The sequence below is a fragment of the Tenrec ecaudatus genome, chromosome 13 (genome assembly GCF_050624435.1).
Source record: "Tenrec ecaudatus isolate mTenEca1 chromosome 13, mTenEca1.hap1, whole genome shotgun sequence".
In the NCBI taxonomy this organism is placed as follows: domain Eukaryota; kingdom Metazoa; phylum Chordata; class Mammalia; order Afrosoricida; family Tenrecidae; genus Tenrec; species Tenrec ecaudatus.
The window spans coordinates 27626247-27642532 of NC_134542.1; the positions used below are offsets into that span (position 1 = coordinate 27626247).

Below are 16286 nucleotides of genomic sequence, written 5' to 3' on the forward strand. Positions count from 1 at the left end.
GCAACAGCACCCAAAAAAGTTATTACTAAATACATACATTTGTTGTGTGCCTTATTACTTTTGGACTTTTTGAATATATATATTACAAATACTTTACATTGACAGTCATCCAAATGCTTATGGTTGATTTTTATCCTGGCCTCTCACATCCATAGATATTCAAATCTTCTCAAAATGTGAAAATTTATTTGTTATCCTATTTTCGAGCATGACTTATCCTTGATTTTATTAGTCTAGTTTGTCTGTGTAATAACAGATTCCAGGGTTGTGAGATTACAGCTCAGAAACTCAACGACAAGAGCGCACAGAGGTAGAAGTCTATAAATCACATGACTTCGCTTGTCTTGAGTACATACAGCTGTAGGATTTGTCTAAAGTAAGATTCATTATAGCTTTAAATGGCCAGCAGCCATTAAGTCTTTATCAAGCCACCTGTGATTTAAACTTACTTCTTTAACACAATGTCCGTAGTCCATAAAGTCAGCTAACTCCTTGCCCATAGGGAAATTACATTCAATGTGTCTTCTGTTCCCTTTCATTGAATACTATGATTCTGTCATAGACTTACCTTGGTGTCACCTTGGTGAGCAGCCAGCCTCATGATTTCAAAGGCCTATTTAGTTTTAAGCTTTCAACTGCAAAGTAGAAGTGTTTATCTTTATTCCATAGAATCTAATTATACTCTTAGCTATATAATGCTGCCCTTTGTGGTGGAAACTCATTCCGCTGACCCGTCATCAGCAGGATACAGGGGGTGAGTTGTTTTCCTGTATTAGTGATGGATTTGAGTTGATCCTCTTATATTCTTTTATAGAGTTCCTAGTTTGAAAACAGTTCATATGTTCAGTACAGTCTGGCCAAGATGAAGGAGGTCATTTGTAGTGGGGAAACAAAGCAAAGCCAACTTTGGAATTCATGATTTTAGACATTTTAATGGTCAGATTAAATGAGTAAAGAGTGGGTGTGAATATAGGAGAAATCCATTGTGCAAAGGGCCCAAAGTTTGTCTTGGGAGCAAAAAGAAATGAAGTGATACCAGGGATAATATGTATATATTAGGTGACATACCTACCGCATGTTTAAATTTGGTATTTTGACTTAGAATATTAACTGGTTAATTAATTACTGAACATTGCGTTAGTCAGGGCTGTCTAGAGAAACAAATCTGGTGACACTCATATACGTGTAAAAATTAGCTTTATATCAAGAAGTAATTATATATCAAGAAAACATCCAGCACCACCCAAAAAGAATTTTTTTTTAAAGAAATCATCCTGGCCCAATTTAGCTCAGGTCCATAAGTCTGACCCTGGTCTACAAGTCCCTCTTCAGACACACTCAGCCTCATGCAATGATGCAGAATGCAGGAGCACCACAGGCCCATGATTGCAAAGGTCTGGACCCAGGGTTTGTGGGAACCTAGCAGAGCTCTGACATCTCTAAGGTGGTGAGTCGGCCGGAAGGTAAAGGCAGAGAGAAGGGGAGGTCCCTAGGACCCTCCTTATGAGAAGGTCATGCCCACAAGGAGGCACCATCAAACTGTGACCTGATTGATAGGTTGGATACCACTCCTACACTTTTACATATCTTCAAGTTGACATAAAATCATGTAACTAACACAAACATAGTATTTTAACAACTTCAAATAGTGGCCCTTATTTTACTTTTTACTGTTTATGCAGGTGATTTTTTTGTAAAATACATCTTTAAGTGAAGTCACTGAATGAACTTTATAAATATTAATTCATTTGCCTATGTAAAAATAAATGTGTATATGTAGTTACTATAGTTTATATGTAATTAATATAAATGTATGCTACTATTCACTACCATCAAGTCAGTTCTGACTCATAGCAACCCTAGAGGCATAGTAGAGCTACCTCTTTGGATTTCAGAGACTTTAAATCTTTATTGAAATCGCTTCATTTTTTCCTATGAATATAAATATATAGCTTATATAAACTTTAGTTCACTTGCTTCCTATTTATAAAACACACCACATATTTATTAACTATATATATTTATACACAAGAAGGTTCAAGAAAGTACATTTAGGAAATAACTTTAGAATTGACTTTTTAAGTAACTATAAAACTTTTCCTGTTTTATTTCTCTGTAGATGCCAATTAAATGGATGGCTCTGGAATGTATACACTATAGGAAATTCACCCATCAGAGTGACGTTTGGAGCTATGGTAAATACATTTTCCTTGTGAAATAAGTGTTTTAGATTTATGTAAAATGTATAAAGCCACATTATATTCTTGTGTTGGTGAAACTTCTTATAAGTCCCATTTCTTGAATTATATCTTCCTTTAAGAAACAAAACTTCTCAATGATATTGTTTCCTGTCTTTTGCATTTTCGGGCTCTCTGAATTTTCGGGGAGCAGGCTGACGTGTCTGCTACCCACTCTGCGTCCGTACCCCCCGTGATGGTAGTGCTGACCCACGAAGGGGGAGTGAGTTTGGGAACTGGCTCACAGCATCCCATGGCTTTGATTTCCAACGAATCTGAAAATTCTGAATACAATGCATGTTAAAAAAACAACACCAACCAAAAACACAACAAGTTTTTAGTCGTATTGGAATTTCTGCTCTAGTGCCAGGAAATCAGAGGTTTTGTCATTGTATAAGAAGTGATACTAAAAGAAGTAGGGGCGGTCAAAGTCCGGTGTCCAGTCGAGTATAACCCGACCCAAATATCAGCCAAGGTTCCTAATTTTACCACAAAAACTGCTAAAAAATGTGCTGAAAAACTTGAGTTATACACAAGTATATATGGTAAGTAAAGGAAGACCGTAGGAAGACGATTCCTTGTTGCAGTTTTGATTTTAGTTTGCAGATCACCTTAAACAGCAGTGTGAATGATTAATATCACTGGAATACAGAGATCTTATTTTTCTAAGTGGAGCACTTATTTAATTGAGTTTAACTCAATTGTTAAGTGAGGTATTTCTGACTAACTTAAAATCCAGGTGTTAGAAAAAGTAAGTCAACACTTTTTATATCTTTAATTATATTATAGAGTGTTACTATTTCTGATTCACAAATAGAAGGCACAATACTCATTTCTTATTTAAGTAAAAAGTATAGTCAAGGTGTTCAAAATCATGAGATAACGAACACAGCCAGCATATCTTAACATGAAAGAACTAAAGAAAGCATTCACATGAAAGATTTCACGGACAAAATATTGAACCATGCAGGAAAACTCAAAAGAAGATGGAAAGACTAGGCAGAGTCATGGGGCCAAAAAGAACTAATTGACATTCAAGCATTCCAAGAGGTGCCATATGATCAAGAACCAGTGGTACTTAAGAAGCGGGAAATAGGGATCCACTAAGTGATAAATAACCAGTTGAAATGTTTCAACAAGCTGCTGACGCACCGGAAGCACTCACTTGACTATGTTAGTAATTTGGAGAACAACTACCTGGCCAACTGACGAAGAGATCTGTGTTTGCACCTATTCCAAAAAAAGGTTACCCAACAAAATGTACAAAGTACAGAACAAAATCATTGGTATTGTAAGTACAATGTATTTGAAGATCATCCAACAATGTTTGCAGAAAGACGTTGACAGAGAGCTACCAGAAATTCAGGCTCGTTTCAGAACGGAACATGAAACAAGGTTAGTATTACTTATATTAGATGAATCTTGGCTGAAAGCAGAGAATACCAGAAATGTTTACTTGTATTTTATTGACTATGACAAGGCATTCAACTGTGTGGATCATAACAAACTATGGGTAGCCTTGAGAAGAATGGGGATTCCAGAAAACTTCATTGTGCTCATGCAGAACCTGTACAAAGATCACGAGAGAGTTGGGCACACAGAGCAAGGGGATACTGCATGGTTTAAAATCAAGAAGGTTGTACAGCAGGGTTGTATCCTCTCGCCATATTTGTTCATTCTGTATTCTGAGCAAATCATCAGAGAAGCTAGTTTAGATGAAGAAGAATGCGGCAGCAGGGTTCAAAGAGGACTTATGCAGATGATACAACCTTGCTTTCTGAAAATTAAGAGGACTTGAACACTTGCTGATGAATGTCAAGTATTCACGCCTTCAATATGGATTAAGACTCAATGTCAAGAAGACCAACATCCTCACAACTGAACCAACATATAACATCATCATACATGGAGAAAAGGCTCAAGTGGTCAAAGATTTCATCTTGTCGGGTCCACGATAAAGTGCCCGGAAGCAGCAGTCAAGAGTTACCAAAGGACACCTTGCATTAGGTAAATCCACTGCACACTTCTTTAAAATGTTGAAAAGCACGGATATCACTTTAAGGATCAATAGGAGCCTGACCCAACTGCCTGCTATGCGCTGAATAAAGAAGACCGAAGAAGAATCCATACATGGGAATGATGGCGCTGGAGAAGAATATTGAAAGTACTATGGCCTACAAGAAGAATCCGTCAATCTGCCCTAGACGAAGGACAGTCAGAAAGCTCCTTAGAAGCACAAATGGCAAGACTTCTCCTCACCTGCTTTGGACATCTTATCAGGAGAGACTTTGCTCTGGAAAAGGACATCTTCCTTGATAAAGCAGAGCAGCAATGAAAATGAAGAAAGTTCTGGCCAAGATGGGTTTACACTCTGGCGACTACATGGCTCAGGCAAGGAACGATTGGGAGGATGGCACACGTGCACACGGTCGCGATGGGTTGGAAGCAGCTCAGTGGCACCTAACAGCAACAATATATGCAAAGCATAGGAAGTGTTTACATTTGTGTGAAAACCCACTATCATCAAATCAATTCTGACACATGGGGGCCCAAATAGGGGTTCGCAGGTTGTAAATCTCTGAGGAACAGATCTCAACTTTCTCCAGCAAAGCAGCTGGTATTTTTGAACCACTGACCATGCGGTTAGCAGTCCTTGTGTATTCTACCCAGTTTAACTAATTTAACTTACTCACTGCCAGAGAGTTGGTTCAGACTCAGGACAACCCTATAGGGCCGGACAGAACTGTCCTTGTGGGTTTCTTAGATGTAACTCTTTGCAGGAGTAGAAAGCTCTTTCTTTCTGCCATGGAGCAGCTGGTGGTTTGAAACGACTGCACTTGGTGAGCAGCCCACTGAGTAACCGCCACACTACCAGCGCTGCCTTCGCTCAGCTTGGAAGCAGAACATAAATATGTTGTGAGGAGGCTTAGACAGGTAAACAAAGGAGGCTTGACAACTTTTAGTTGTAAGCATTGTGAGGTGGAGGTAGAAAAACAAATCTATCACACATATGCCCCATATATTCTTTGTCTTTAATTCTCCACCCTCCCTGTATTTATCTGAATTATATAGGCAACTTGTTACAGGTAAATTTTAAATAATCTTTGAAAGTTTAAATAATCAATTAAAATATAAAATGTTGGCAGGACAAAAGTCATGTTTTTCACATCTAAGTTTGTGTTTGGGTAAAAATTTGGCTACTTGGCCTGTAATATTTATCTTCAGTTGCAAAGTCTTAGAAGCAGAATCTGTTCAGTAAGAATAAACAAACAGACAAATAAAATCAGTAGCAACCACTCAATCACATAAGCAAGGAAGCATGAAAGCTCTGTTTTGCACCTTAGTCCAGAACGTCAATCCCAAACCACAAGGTATTATGGGATACATCATAGTTGATGATAAAAGGGATACAAGGCAAAGAAAACTATTACATAATTCTGTTCATAGTGTGCCTTTGTGGAAAATGGCCACTAGGTGCATCTTCATTTTCATAAAATAAATATGTATCTCCTATAGTCTGTATCTTCAGATGATAGAATGACAATGTATGTTTTGAGGAAGTTTGTGATTTCGTTTTTCTGAAATTGGCTAACATGAATTCATTTCTGTTGAAACCTCTTTGATATCATTCCTGTAATAACATAATGAGATTATTATTGGCAGAAGTGGGGGATTAATAGTTTTCTAGAGAAAGCGAATGGTATGTACATGTATCGAAGAGAGAGGTTTATGTCAAGAGAATGGCCCGTTCAACTGCACAGCAGACAGGTCTAGTCCATCTCAAGTCCATGGGTCACATGATAAACTGGAGGTCCTTCCTGACTCCTGAAGCTGCCAGGCCCACAAACCAGGAAGCAGGAGGACAGAACAAGAAGCAGCAGCAAGCCAAGGTTTACTCCAAGGACGCCAAGTGAATCTAAGGTCATCAGACAACATGGCAGGCTACTAACAACTCCCTGGTTGGCAAACCACATAACTGGCCACCCACACAAGTCCCAAGAAATCAGATGCAGGATCCAGGCCTGAAAGAAGAAGAGACAGAGCAAGTTCTCAGCAGCCTCTGGAAGTAGATAGGAAGTAGATCATATCCCTAGGGAGACCTCATCAAGCTGAGTCAGGGACTGCAATCCACCTTGTCCTTATGGCATCGTTGACATGGTGTTAGGTCACATTATGGGGGAGACCTCACTGCCAATGCTAGCTTAGCCAAGTTGACACAAAATCTAACCACCTTACTATATATTAGTTTGATTTGTAATTGCTTGTTTTCTTTCTTGCATGGAAGTTTCTGCAAGAGATGTGGTAATATTTCTTCAGTCTTTTGTGGAGAGATATTTCTTCTAGTCTGCCGACTAGAGAAATCAATCCAAGTGCCTACATAGTTGATAAAATTCTACCTCTAAACTACATTCTCTTTGAATAAAACTGATTAAAAGTAGGCAATTTTCAACTTCTCAACTATAACAGAGTGATTATACAGACATTAGTCACAGAGTAGCCCTTTCTGTTCCTTTAATTATGACTTCATTCTCAAAAGTATTCTTTACATAGATTCACAATAACTGCTTACCACAATATTGCAGCAAAACTCTTCAAGACTTGCTAAATCAGCAGCAGCAACTAAACAACCAAAACTACACCAAATTCATTGCCATCAAATCCATGCTGACTCGTGAGGACCTTATAGGAGAGGGTAGTCGGCCCTTGGGGAATTCTGAGACTGTACTTCTCTATGGGAGTAGCAAGCCCCGCCCCAAACCACTGGTGGTTTGCAAGTCATGCTGAACTGAAGGTCAGCAGCCCCAAGTGCCACCCACTGTATCACCAGAGCTCCTTAACAAAGCCAATAGCCTCCGCCTGCACTGCAGACAGGAAACTACCTTGTGATTTGAATCTGGCTATGCCTTGAAATGGACTTGTTGGTGCCTATCAACAAATAACATCCAATAACAATTGAATAACAATTGAAACCTCCACTGTCTTGGAGTAGATTCTGACTCTTAGCAACCCGATAGGACAGAGTAAAACTACTCCATGGGGTTTCTGAGGTTGTAAGTCTTCAGCAGCAAATGGCCTCATCTTTTTCCCACACTGCAGTCAGTGGATTCAAACCATTGGTCTTTTCATTAACAGCCTAATGAGGCTCAATCCACTCTGCTATCGGGGCTCCTGAAGTGCATTGGAAAGTGTAAAAATGATCATACACTTTTAACTTTGTAGATATATTGATACTTGTAAGTTATTGTGTTAGTCAGGGTTGACTAGAGAAACAAATCCAGAGACACTCATATGTATATAGAGAACTCTGTATCAAAGATTAATTGTATATTCAGAAAACATCCCAGCCCAGTCCAGATCAAGTCCATAAGTCTGATATTAGCCCACATGCCAGATACTAGTCTAAATTTCCTCTTCAGACTCATGCAACACATACAATGATGCCGAATGTAGGAAGATCATGGGACAATGGTGGAAAGTCTTGTGGATTCAGTGGCGGTAGAAGCATCTCAGTACTGGTGTTGGTCTCCATGTGGCTCCTTCAGCTCCAGGGTTCTGGTTCCATCAGGGGTCTCCATGTGGCTTGTCAACAGGAAGACAAAGCAGAGAGTGTGTGTGAGTCCCACCTCCCAGGAGGAATATAGAAGTTCCCAGAATCCTCAGGAGAAGGCCTTGCCCACACAGAGACCTCATTGGCTGTGACTTGATTGACAGGCTAGACGCCTCCCCTTAATAAGTTGACAGATTATGTAACCGCCACAACTCTGTTTAACAAGACATGCCTTGGTTCTTTTAACTCACTACAAGGATATTTTGATAAAATTAATAAGTATCTGCTGTACCACTGCATAAACATTTTATAGACAGGCATGGTGTCACCCTGTGTCCCTATGGTTTGTAGCCCACACACTCTCCCAGGGTGTCAAGAAATGGTCAGGATTCTTAGGCACAGTGGTTAAGTGGATGCCAACTCAAAGTTCAGGAGCTCAAGCCTCCTTTGGGGGAGAGAGATGCAGCAGGATGTATGCATGCGGTTCCCAAAGTTTAAAGCCCATGGGGCATTTCTACTCTGTCCTATAGGTTCAATCTGAGTCAGAATCGACTCAATGGCAATGGGTTATTATAAAGGATCATTTGAACTTTAAAAACTTGTCTTTTCAGCTTTGCAAGTTTATTAACAAGTTAGTGATAATGATCTTAAGCCTTAAAAGACTTCTATTTGAACAAGTACTTCATTACTGATGGCAAGGACTGAGAAAAACGGAACTGAATTAAGTGGGGTTTATATTAAAAGATTCCTATGTGCACATAAGGAGCCCTGGTGGCATATGGGCTGGTAACTGCAAGATCACTAGTTCAAAACTACCAGCCACTTTAGAGGAGAAAGATGGGAATTTCTACTTCCATAAGAGGCACTGACTCAGGAGCCATAGAAGGAGTGCTACCCTCTTCTATGAGGTCGCTATGAGTCAGAATCCTCGGCTCACTGACAGGGAATTTATTGCGAGGCTGTTTACGTACATACAGCACTCAAATTTCACTTTGTAATAGTAACTTGCCATCTAGCTATTTCTAAACTTGCACATTTTATTTGTAAGAAAATATGACTCTTAAATTAGGTAATTTTTACATCATAAAGAAGATATCTAAGTATATGTTATTGCTAAAACCAGCATTGTGATTAACCAAAAGGGCTATTTACAGGCTAATGATAGGGTGTTTGCTTTGGCCTAAAAAATATTAATGTTTTAGTGATTTGAGGAAGTCATTTAATTAAGAAACGAACCATTCTCATTTCCTGTCAATTTTGCTACCTTTAGAGTTACAGTCTCAGAAACTCACAGAGGCAGTTCTACCGTGCCCCACAGGGTCACTATGGTTGACATTGACTCGACAGCAGTGAGTCTGGATTTTGGTTTAATTCACCTTCACAGACTCCTATATTGTATCTTACATATGAATCATTCCTCACTGAGGCTTTCAAAAGTGCTAGGGAAATTCATCTGTTTTCTTTCGCTGGAAAGGCCTGAAGTATCAGCCATTGAAGACCCTACGGCGTACAGTTTTCGTTTGAGACACGTGAGGTCACAAGGAATCAGAATGATCTCACAAGTAGCTTGGCTCTTTGTGTCATTCTGTTGGTTGTTGTTGTTCCTTCTCTTTGTTTTAGCTACAAGAGAAGCAGTAGTGATTTTTCATAGTAGAAGGTAATCGTCCTAGAACTTCTGCTTAACCTTTATAGCTTTTAATTGTAAGCTATGGCTAAGCCAAAAAATGTGTCCATAGCAGATTGTATATGCCACCATACTTTTTTGGTACTGAATTTACATATATACCTTCACCGAATGGTGAAAAAGTAACTTGGGCTGGCAAATCTGAACATTTCTTTGAAGTATGGATAGGGGACAGATCCTATATTCTCCTTTTCACTCTAAATTGTCTCTGCTATCCATTAAAAGTTGGATAATTCTATTTCCCATGAAGACATTGGGTTGGACTTTTTAAAGGAAAGTAGCAATCTGAAGAGGCTTTCTTTAGATTCTCTTTCACTCGGATTTTAAAAGGCATGGTTTTGTCATTGTTGTATTGTTCGCGTGTCCCTGGGTGCTGTTAACATACTTCCATCAAAATTCGATCTCCAATTTAGGAGTCACTATTTGGGAACTGATGACCTTTGGAGGAAAGCCCTACGATGGAATTCCAACTCGAGAAATCCCTGATTTATTAGAAAAAGGAGAACGCTTGCCTCAGCCTCCCATCTGCACCATCGACGTTTACATGGTCATGGTCAAATGTAAGACAGCAAAATATTTTTATCCTAACCACCTCCATTCAGAGTCAAATAGCATAGATCAATCTACCTGTTTGAAGTCTCTTTGTATTAAAAATCTTGATCATAGTTCATGATTATGTCGAGCTGTGATGTTACTAATAGCATGTTTCATATTATAAAGTAAAAATAATAAGAGTTTTACTCTTCTCATTCATCTCATTTTGATCCTTATGATTTCCAGGACAACAACATTGTCTGCCCACCAAAGGAATAGTCATAATTTAGCTATAGGACACTAATCTAACTAAGTGATCTAAGCATAAAGAAAAGAAACTTAACATTGATCGTTTTAAAAAATGGATTCACTGGAAAACTTGATCAGTTTTAGTTAGCAAGAAAGTAGTGGGATGGAATGAGGTTTGAACCTAGGCAACGAACCTAAAAGCTTATTCATGTGTAATTTTCTTTTTGAATTTAATCATTTGTTGACATCTGACTCTTGCTTTTCTTTTCCTTTTCTATGCCCCAGACACATATGTATTATAAATGTGTTTTGAAAGCCTAGACCCTAATTTAAATAGAATTAGGGAAGTCTCTGGAGTTTCTGACTTAATTTAAGTGAGATTAACATGCAGCAATCTCTCTTGTATAATCTGAGTTTTTCCCCTTTTGATTTACACAGCGTTAGCAAAGAAAAAACCTGGTGAAGGTGAATAAGCGGCTTATTAATATGAGACTTTGGACCCAGGTCTATTCAGATTTATATTCATCACATGAGTGATGCATTCTGACAGTGAGGGAAGAAATGAGAAATGTGATTTCTAGTGCAGGTCAGAATGCCCTTACTTCTAAGCATAGCTCTATGTACTCAACATTGAGCTTGACACTGATAAGTCACTGTGAGGCTAAGCTTTTGTGGCTGGTTGCAGCAAGCCCAGATGCACCCATTTTCTTATCAGCATCGGTGTAAGGAATTTTTAAAAAGTGGATGCATGCACCTATCATGAACAGAGCTAGCATAGAACTAGCACAGGAGAGGGGGAAAGGTGATATTCTGGCTCTTAAAATGATACCCAAACACTTCCCAGAACTGTCATGGAAAGGGGACTCCCAGGAAAGGAAGACAGCTGGTAACCTGGATCAAATAGTTGCTAGACATCTATGAAAGAAAAGGAAATCAGGGATTAAAAATATCACACATTATATAATTTGCATGCAAGGAAAAGCTTCATTTATACAGTCTGATGACCCGCTTTGTGCAGGTGGCCATAGGCAAGAACCCTTGGTGCTTTTACTCTGCCTTCAGTTCAGCTAAACAGAGCTGGGCAGACAAGATCCATTTTATCGGGACTCCGTGCTAACCAATAATACCTACCTGGAAATGCAGTGGAGGGAGAGGGCGCTACTAGAGGAGTTAATGGCTGTTGCTGAGCAAACATTACCGATCACTGTACATTAGTTTTATATTGTGCCTATCCCCCCCTTGGTGGGAAACATCCCAAAAGATGCAACATTATCAGTGTTGCATCTTTTACCATTTAGACTGTATTTTCATAAAGTTTAAATCTCCAGTCTTTTAAAAATGATCGACATCTTGACTCCTTTGTGTCTGGATATGTAGGTTGGATGATTGATGCTGACAGCAGACCTAAATTCAAAGAACTGGCTGCTGAATTTTCCAGGATGGCTCGAGACCCTCAAAGATACCTAGTTATTCAGGTTAGTGCATTTCACTTCTGCTTTTTAAACTGTCCCAAAGAAACACGTATTACTTGATGCGAATAACATCTAGGGCTTGAATTTCAAAACTCATGACTAGTTTTACTGTGACAGATTGGGCAGAAGGGCATGGCAATGTTTCACTGGGAGTCACACTACCGCTTAAACATGTCCCCTCGGTGTGCAAGCAGCTCTGCTATTGAACAGCCAGGTGACAGTGATTCACCATGAGTGCAGAATAGCTCGGATCATTCATCACACCCTCCTTCTCGTGTTCTGTTTTTCTTAATATTCTGTATTATTCATTAACATACTCATCCTTTTCTGGAGTCAAGGAAAGAGGCATTTTTGTTTTATTTTTCTCATTCTTAAATATGGTGAATTAAGTGTTAACATATTCACATTTTAATGTCCTAAAAAGATGTTTTCAATTACGCTTTCTTTTCTTTGGGAGATATGTAGTATCCAAGTAATAACTCAAATGCAAATAAAATGATGTGCACATGGATCAAATAACAGACCAAAATATATTTTATATTAATCACTAGAAAAATAGGATTTGATACATTAAAATTATAATATTTTTCTCTGGGTTACTTTTAAACACATACCAATCAATTGACCATAGACTGTATTGAATGGTGTTTCTTCACTAGAACAAATGAACATTTATCTTCACATCAATAAGCCAACATGAATATTGAAATTGAGTCTTAGAGGAGAAAATCTTTATGATTTTCTATGATTTTAACCCCAGTTGATTTTCATAGACATCATGTTGAAAAGTTATATTTAAGTAACAGACATGATGGGCAGGAGTGTGACAAGAGTCCAGCTGTCTTTCCCTCCACAGCATTGTTTTCCCATTTGTGTTGTAATCTGCTGATATTCCAAACAAGTGTAACTACAATCAACTCGAGATTGTTACATTGACTGCCCCACATTAATACAAGTGTAACTACAATCAATTCGAGATTGTTACATTGACTGCCCCACATTAATACAAGTGTAACTATAATCAATTCGAGATTGTTACATTGACTGCTCCACATTAATACAAGTGTAACTACAATCAATTCGAGATTGTTTCACTGACTGCCCCATATTAATACAAGTGTAACTACAATCAATTTGAGATTGTTACATTGACTGCTCCACATGAATACAAGTGTAGCTACAATCAATTCAAGATTGTTACATTGACTGCCCCACATTAATACAAGTGTAACTACAATCAATTCAAGATTGTTACATTGACTGCCCCACATTAATACAAGTGTAACTACAATCAACTCGAGATTGTTACATTGACTGCCCCACATTAATACAAGTGTAACTACAATCAATTCGAGATTGTTACATTGACTGCCCCACATTAATACAAGTGTAACTATAATCAATTCGAGATTGTTACATTGACTGCTCCACATTAATACAAGTGTAACTACAATCAATTCGAGATTGTTTCACTGACTGCCCCATATTAATACAAGTGTAACTACAATCAATTTGAGATTGTTACATTGACTGCTCCACATGAATACAAGTGTAGCTACAATCAATTCAAGATTGTTACATTGACTGCCCCACATTAATACAAGTGTAACTACAATCAATTTGAGATTGTTACATTGACTGCCCCATATTAATTACTCCTCAAGTCATAACACCAATGCTATAGTGCCCTGGAGACTATCTCAGATCCTAAAAGGATGTTTTCCCTCAAAATATCCTTCCCAAATTCCCAAATCAAACTAACTGCCAGCAAGTCAATTCCAACTCATAGCGACCCCGGAGGACTGGATAGAATGGCTCACGTGGGTTTCCAAGACTAAATCTTTGCAAGAATAGAAAATCTTGTTTCTGTCCTGAGGAGCAGCTTGGGGGTTTGAACTGCTGATTTTGGAGTTAGCAGCCCACCTCCCATTCGAATTTGTCTCTATTGGTATTTGGCACATTCTCACTGTAGTTATTTCTCTTATCCTGTCATATCTTCCCTATTAGAGTAAGCTACTTTGAGACAGGGTGTATGCTAAAAATACCCTACATTTTGAAAAATACATACATATTTCAGCCATTTGTTTCAATATTATATGAATGTTCTCCCAAAACCACCTATTTAAAATGAAGGGAAGAATCATGATATCATATTCACTTTGGTTTATTTATTTGCTGGGTGGTCCTTCAGGGTGATGACCACATGAAGTTGCCTAGTCCGAACGACAGCAAGTTCTTTCAGAATCTACTCGATGAAGAGGATCTGGAAGACATGATGGATGCTGAGGAGTACCTGGTCCCTCAGGCCTTCAACATCCCACCGCCCATCTATACTTCCAGAGCCAGAATTGACTCAAACAGGGTAAGAAGTCATTAGATACACATACCATATTATGTTTGAGAAGTAAAATCATAAGTAGAAGTCATAAAATTATAATTATCTCAAATCACTCTGATTTCAAATAAGTCTATCATTCTTATTAAAGATCCGCTCACTTTGCCATGTATCAGACCTTTTGGAAGGTAAGTGTGGGCAATGCTATATGCACTTGGAACTCTCCTCAAGATTTCAAATCAGAGAAATGTTTCGCTCATCTTACATACATTAAAACAAGCCTTATTTTCCTAAACCTAAAACTCTTCTCAAACTGCTAGGGCTCTCTGTCCATGGAAATGAATGAAAATTCTTAGGCAGATTTTCTGTTTCTCTTTCTCAGGTAGTAGGTGTTGTGATTTATTAGTCAAGAGGTCACATGAGTACGACTCTCTTGCATTTACTTAAGAAATGTGAAATATTTTGCGTCGAGAAAAAGTCCTAACACAGGTGACTGTGATACATTGAGCTAAGCAGTCCTATTGGGAAGATTGATGAATGCTTTCTTAGTTGTAAAATTAACTTGAAATTTTTTCAGAAGCTCATTTACATTTTATTTGTAATGTTGTATAGCCATTCTATATCAATACCATTCTGTCTTCAAAAACTGTCGAATCTATGATCTTTAAATATATATATAATTTTATTTGAACTCCTTCATCATTCCTTTGACATGCATTGAGGGTCTCTGCATATGAGACATTGGCAGGCCCTTTAAATTCAAACATTTCTTACATACCTCTGTTCTTCAAGAACTTCTCAGACTAGTGAAATAGACAGATATAGTATCAAAGAACAATAGGATTACTTGCTATAATCAAGTGTTAGCTGACTGTTCTGGAATGTGGGGAAACAGTAAACTTCAGTCTGTAATCAATTTCTTAACAGTGAGAAGATTTATCACAAAGCTTAACCTTTGCTAAAAGTGGCTCTTTTGCCTTCGTCTCCTCCCCCCTCAAAGGACATTATTGTACGGAGTGCAACGGCATTCCAGTTTCTCCTGGCCATAGGTGCCAGAAAACTTACAACTTTCTCACCAGTTTGTAAAGTGAAGTTCATGGCAGCAATAAGGAAGGAATGCTCTGTCCTTACTGTGCGCCGATGCCTGTGGAATAATTCATTTAATCCTTCTAACAACTCTATGGGTTCTATTGTTATCATCTCGTTCATCTCGTCTGACAATTGAAGAAACTCGGGCACTGAGGAGAGAGGTCGTTTACCTTGGGAGGAGCATTCCAGTAGGTGCAGTCTGTCTCTACTGCACTACGTGAGTGCTTCAGGGTTCGTGGACTATGTTATTTCCATCATATGCTTGCTGCTTTGCACAGCTACCTCGGTGGCTGTGAGGGCTGTGGTTTGGACTATCATACAGACAAATCTCCCCTCAAACATGCTTCTTTCTTTTTGCTGACCCATACTCATTTGGACAGTCTTGAAATTTAATTGGAACAAAAACAGCTGAACATCATTCAGATTATTTTCAAGGAAAATAAGGACTTAAGTAATACTTCTTTTCTACAAAAACTGTGTTCCTAATAGATGAATAGACTGCAGCATAGAGCCCGTGGTGTCATCTGCCCAGTGCAGACAAGATAACTAGAAGAATTAAAAGTGAAATCACTGATCGAGAGGCACTATCTGTCTTTCATTTATGCCGGGGCAGAAAGTCTTTAAGGTCTGTAATAGAAACACTTTTTATTTTAATCTGAAAACTTTGCATAATGATTCAGTGGTACCTAAGGTAGGTATCCTTTTCAGTGACAAATACATTAATTTTTTATTAAAACTGTGAAATTTCAAGAAAATTGATTTATTTCCTGAACCTGAAATCGTATAAAGGCCAAGGGCTTGAATCATCATCTTTTGTTAAGAATTCTTAAACGCCAACTCTATATTTATTCTAATGTAGCCTCAATAAAGGAAATCCTTAATAAAAGTTCGAGTTAATTAAATGGAATGAACAGGACAAGACAGAAAAACAGAGTAGAAATTTTAACTTTACTCATCATTTCTTATTCCATATGATTCTGAGATCCATGATATTTATAAATTTCAGACCCTCAAAAAGGACTGGTAGCTAAATATTGTTTTGTTTTTAAGCATTAAAAGACTTTATTAATTTCCTTTAAAGAGTGCCACAATGTCTTGATGTTGTAAATTGACTTTTCAGTAACATTCATCATAACTT

At 38.2% G+C, this 16286-nt stretch overlaps 1 protein-coding gene across 1 annotated transcript in view; it reads left to right on the top strand.

The window, feature by feature from the left end:
• The window catches only part of ERBB4 (erb-b2 receptor tyrosine kinase 4), a 1152669-nt gene that overhangs the window by 1086076 nt on the left and 50307 nt on the right, over nt 1-16286 (top strand). Inside the window, exons 22-25 of the mRNA XM_075528902.1 lie at nt 2120-2195; nt 9883-10029; nt 11630-11727; nt 13916-14086. Coding sequence (XP_075385017.1) covers nt 2120-2195; nt 9883-10029; nt 11630-11727; nt 13916-14086 — 492 coding nt within the window. The remainder of the gene's footprint in view (nt 1-2119; nt 2196-9882; nt 10030-11629; nt 11728-13915; nt 14087-16286) is intronic.